This window comes from Mus pahari, unplaced genomic scaffold (genome assembly GCF_900095145.1).
Source record: "Mus pahari unplaced genomic scaffold, PAHARI_EIJ_v1.1 scaffold_14771_1, whole genome shotgun sequence".
NCBI lineage: Eukaryota > Metazoa > Chordata > Mammalia > Rodentia > Muridae > Mus > Mus pahari.
The window spans coordinates 1,133-6,855 of NW_018393892.1; the positions used below are offsets into that span (position 1 = coordinate 1,133).

The following is a 5,723-nucleotide window of genomic DNA, read 5'->3' on the forward strand; positions in this document are numbered from 1 at the left end:
AGAAAGAAATGCCACTTCAACTAGACAGAAAATGTTGGAAACACATAAAAAGTAACAGTCTTTGGCTTAAAAACCCAGGTTAAGAATAAAACCTGTGACGTTTAATTTTGCTCGAAAAACAGAAGGAATTTCCTTGGCTGATCTAAGACATGGAGGGAAAATGAAGAATTTCCAAGTGTTATGAGATCATGCATGAGATGCTTAGGTTGATGCTGAGATACCAGTATGGAATTGGAGTCATTTTATACCACCTATGATGAATAATGAAAGAGTGAATACATAGATTGATAAACAGTGCTATTATGGGAAGAACTCACAGCTGCTTGAAAACTGATATTGGTATTTTATATTGTTGACACAGACTCATGCACTCAGTGCTTTGAACATCTGCACATCCTGCTTTCGGTAGTTCTACAGATCCTGGTATCTCACAGATCAATTGAAGCTCCATGGAACCACTATCTGGATTTAATTCATAGGAATACAGCATTAGGGAAATACATTCAAGAAAGTTTAAAAGAAATAAAAAACAATGGAATCATGTTGGGTATTCTATTGGCTTGTTACAATTATACACTAATTCCTTCATTTGATATGGTTTTGTGAAATCCAGGCATAATATTCTGGACCTGGGTTGAATTTTTTTCTGGTGTTTCATTGTTTCCCTCTAACATACATTTAACTGTTTTCAAGTTATATCCCATTCTAACCAGCAGCAGCCCATTACTCTGACAAAATCTCTATATTAAGATGAAAACTGATGTACTAAGTGGATTTAACTAATGTTTTTATTTCTGGTAATTCATAAAATATTTTGACAATGTTATAAGAAAAATCAGATTTTGTTTTTTTCCCATTTGCTCTTTAACTGACAGCAGAAGATAAGGGATATGAGGATGGATAATGAGAGCACTGTGTCTGAGTTCATCCTCCTGGGACTCCCCATTCCAGCAGAGGACCAAGGCCTGTACTCGGCCCTGTTCCTGGCCATGTACCTGACAACTGTGCTGGGGAACCTGCTCATCATCCTGCTCATCAGGCTGGACNCTCACCTCCACACCCCCATGTACTTCTTCCTCAGCCACTTGGCCTTCACAGACATCTCTTTCTCATCGGTCACAGCTCCAAAGATGCTCATGAATATGCTGACACATAGTCATTCCATCTCATATGCTGGGTGTGTTTCCCAGGTGTATTTTTTTGCTATTTTTGCTGATCTTGATAGCTTTCTTCTTACATCAATGGCCTATGACAGGTATGTCGCTATCTGCCACCCTCTGCACTATTCACAAACTATGAATCAGACCCTCTGTGTTCTTCTAGTGCTTGTATCCTGGGCTTTATCCATTGCCAATGCCCTTGTACACACCCTTCTCTTGGCTCACTTATCTCACTTTAGAGACAATACCATCCCCCACTACTTCTGTGACCTCTCTTCCTTGTTGAAGCTGTCCAGCTCAGACACCACCATCAATGAGCTTTTCATCCTTGTCTTAGGCAATGTGGTCATTACCCTGCCATTTATATGCATTCTGGTCTCTTATGGCCACATTGGAATTACCATTCTGAAAACTCCTTCCGTCAAGGGAATCTGCAAAGCCTTGTCCACATGTGGCTCTCACCTCTGTGTAGTTTCTTTGTACTATGGAGCCATCATTGGACTATATTTTGTCCCCTCATCTAATAACACTAATGACAAGGATGCCATCGTTGCTGTGATGTACACTATGGTCACACCCATGCTAAATCCCTTTATTTATAGTCTGAGGAATCGGGATATGAAAGGAGCATTGAGAAATATCCTTGGTAGGAGACTGTGCTCATAATGATGTGTGTGGTCTTCCCTCTTAGCACACTTTATTTCTTCTTCTCTTCTCCCATTCATCCTTTGTTCTCTGTCAGGGAATCTTTATGAGGCTTTCCCCTTATTCAATTCTCCTTCCACATTTTTTGTTGTCAATCTTTTTCTCTTACTTATCAGCTTCTTGGGTAGGATTCTCACAAAATTCGTTCATTCTTTCTTTTTCTTGCAAAAAATTTACTTATTTTTATAGTCATTACCAAGTCTTTTTATTAGACAATTTTCTAGCTCTTCTGAAGATGACAGAATTATTTGTTATCTTAGTTGATGATATATTTTTATATTTTATCATATAATATACTCTGATTTCTTTACAGTAACTCTATTCATATTTATTCAATTGTTTTATTCATTCACTGTTTATTGGTATATAACTCACATGTCTGTGTATTATGTATATATCTATTGCCTGTCAGAAGAGGGTATTAGATCCTTTGGGACTGGGATTACATATGGTTCTGAGCTAATATATGGATGATAGAAATCAAACCTTCGGTGCCTGGGAGAGCAGTCAATTCTCTTCATTGGTGAGTCATCTTTTCTGCCCCTTACATTTATTTTTTAGTTTTGTAGTTGACATTTCAAAAGTGTCAGATATTTATTGGGTGTGATGTAATGTTTTCATACATGCAAATAGTTCAAGATGTCCTCATGAAACAATATTAATTTACTCAAATATTTACCATGTCTTTGTATGAAATTCATTTTATTCTAGCTTTTGGAATAAAAAGGTTTTGTATTCTTAGGAAAAATTTGTACCCACTGAACAACCTATGCATATATTTCATTCCTATTTCATTTGTAATCTTACTCATTTTTCTGAAAAATTTTATTTGTTTAAGTGTGGTGGTCCATAATTCCTTGCATTTTTGATAAGTGTTTGGCCCTACTTACTAAATTAACTAAAAATAAACTGTTATATATATATAAGATAAAAATGAGAGTAAGGCATGCCCTAGCGTGAAAGGACTGTGAAGGTGGACTCACCTGAGAAATCAAGCCTAGTGTTGAGAATTTGACATGAGCTGCCAGGGGGTGCTGTGATTACATGTAGTTTTGCATTCTAAGGAGGAGGCTCTTCTTTTCTGAGTGGGTGATGAAGCCAAGAAATTTTCCTGGTATGCCTGCTTACCCTGATCCCTCCTGATGACTTGTGCTGAGGCTGATTCTTAACTGTCTAAGATGGGTAGTGCCACCTCGATTGATTCATGTTTGCTATCCTGATTCTACAAAACAGGACTTCTGATATACCCATGAGGTGTTTGTGATTGAATTGAGCACTCACTGCTACCTATTGTGAACTGAACTGCTGATTTGCTTACAGGAGCCTGATATAGCTGTCTCCTGAGAGGCTCTGAGGGTGCCTGACAAATACAGAACTTGATGCTCTCAGTAAAGCATTGTTCTGAGCAAAAGTTCCCCAATGGATGAGCTAGAGAAAGGACCAAAGGAGCTGAAGGAGCTTGCAGCACCAGGGGAGGAACAGCAATATGAACCAACCAGTACCCCCAGATCTACCAGGAACTAAACCACCAACCAAAGAGTATACATGGAGAGACCCATGGCTCCAGGTGCTTATGTAGCAGAGGATGATGATGTTGGACATCAGTAGAAGGAGAGGATCTTGGTCCTAAGGAGGCTCGATGCCCCAGTGTAGGGGAATGCCAGGACAGGGAAGAGAGAGTGGATAGGTTGGTGAGCAGGGGGATAAGGAGGGGATAGTGGATTTTCAGAGGGGAAATCAGGAAAGGGGATAACATTTGTAATGTAAATAAAGAAAAATACAAAAAAGAATGAAAAAATATCTCACCGGATAGTCCCAGATATCTATAGGCCTCTGGAATTGCAGGTAGAGGTTGACTGTAAGACAGAGACCAGAGGGTAACAGGTAAACCTCATGGATGCTGGGCTTTCTGGGAGATCTAGTTGGCAGGGGAGTGGAGATTCACCATCTCATCTGAATGTCTCAGGTATCAGCAGGCCTTCAGGAATGGTGGTAGACATGTGGCTTGGAGAATGGAATCCAAAGGGAACAGGGCAGAACAAACTGATTTTTTAAATATTTATTTCTATTTCTTCACTTTTGGATTACATTGATAGATTTTTATACATTGAAACATTACTGTGATTGTGGATGGAAGCCTAGTTAATCACGGTGGATGATCTTTTTAATGTGTTTTTAAATTTAGTTTGCTAGTATTTCGTAGAGTGTTTTCTATCAATATTTATGAGAAATTATCCTGAAATTCTTTTTTTTTTTCTTGAGATTTTGTATGGATGATTTGTATATCATGGTGACAGCAGCCTTATAAAAACAGTTTGCCAATATTCTTCCTGTTTCTATTTTGTTGAATAATTTAAGGAGTATTGGAATGACCTGTTCTTTGAAAGTGTGGTAGAATTCTGGATTAAACCAATCTGAGCCTGAATATTTTTGGTTGGGAGTCTGTTAATTACTATTTCAAGCAAAAGGTCTGAAGAAACAAGCTGGAGTAGCACTTCTAATATAGAATAAACTCGACTTCCAACCCAAAGATATCAAAAAAGACAAGGAAGGGCACTTCATACTCATCAAAGATAAAACCTTTCAAGATGAACTCTCAATCATGAGTATCTAAGCTCCAAATGCAAGGACAGCCACATTCATTAAAGAAACTTTAGTAAAGCTTAAAGAACACATTGCTCCTCACACAATAATAGTGGGAGACTTCAACACCCCACTCTCATCAAAGGACAGGTTCTGGAAACAGAAACTAAATAGAGATACAGTGAAACTAACAGAAGTTATGATACAAATGGATTTAACAGATATCTACTAAACATTTTATCCTAAAACAAATGGATATACCTTCTTCTCAGCACCTCATGGTACCTTCCCCAAAATTGACCATATAATTGGTAACAAAACAGTTCTCAAAAGATTCAAAAATAATGAAATTTTGCCAGGCATCCTATCAGACCACCATGGTCTAAGGCTGATCTTCATAACAATATAAATAATATAAAGCCAACATTCACTTGGAAACTGAACAACACTCTCCACAATGATACCTTGGTCAAGGAAGAAATAAAGAAAGAAATTAAAGACTTTTTAGAGTTAATGAAAATGAAGCCACAACATATCCAAACTTAGAGGACACAATGAAAGCATGCCTGAGAGGAAAACTCATAGCTCTGAGTGCCTCCAAAAGGAAACTAGAGAGAGCATACACTAGCACCTTGACAGCACACCTAAAATCTCTAGAACAAAAGGAAGCTAATTCACCCAAGAGGAGTAGACAGCAGGAAATAATCAAACTCAGGGGTGAAATCAACCAAGTGGAAACAAAAAGAACTATTCAAAGAATCAACCAAACCAGGAGCTGGTACTTTGATAAAATCAACAACATAGATAAACCCTTAGCCAAATTCACTAGAGGACACAGGGACAGCATCCTAATTAACAAAATCAGAAATGAAAAGGGCGACATAACAACAGACCCTGAGGAAATACAAAACATCATCAGGTCCTTCTACAAAAGGCTATACTCAACTAAAATGGAAAATCTGGATGAAATGGACAAATTTCTTGTCAGATACCAGATAACAAAGTTAAATCAGGATCGGATTAATGACCTACACAGTCTTATATCACCTAAAGAAATGAAAGCTGTCATTAATAGTCTCTCAACCAAAAAAAGCCCAGGACCAGATGGGTTTAGTGCAGAGTTCTATCAGACCTTCAAAGAAGACCCAATTCCAGTTCTTCTCAAACTATTCCACAAAATAGAAACAGAAGGTATTCTACCCAATTCATTCTATGAAGCCACAATTACTCTGATACCTAAACCACACAAAGATCCAACAAAGAAAGAGAACTTCA

General features: G+C 37.9%; 1 protein-coding gene across 1 annotated transcript; it reads left to right on the plus strand.

Annotated features, from left to right (window-relative positions):
* Positions 1-887: 887 nt before the first annotated feature.
* LOC110315787 (olfactory receptor 50-like) lies at positions 888-1,826 on the plus strand. Its single transcript, XM_021189757.1, has one exon. The coding sequence runs from the start codon at positions 891-893 to the stop codon at positions 1,824-1,826; it is 936 nt and encodes a 311-aa protein (XP_021045416.1). The 5' UTR covers positions 888-890.
* Positions 1,827-5,723: the final 3,897 nt, after the last annotated feature.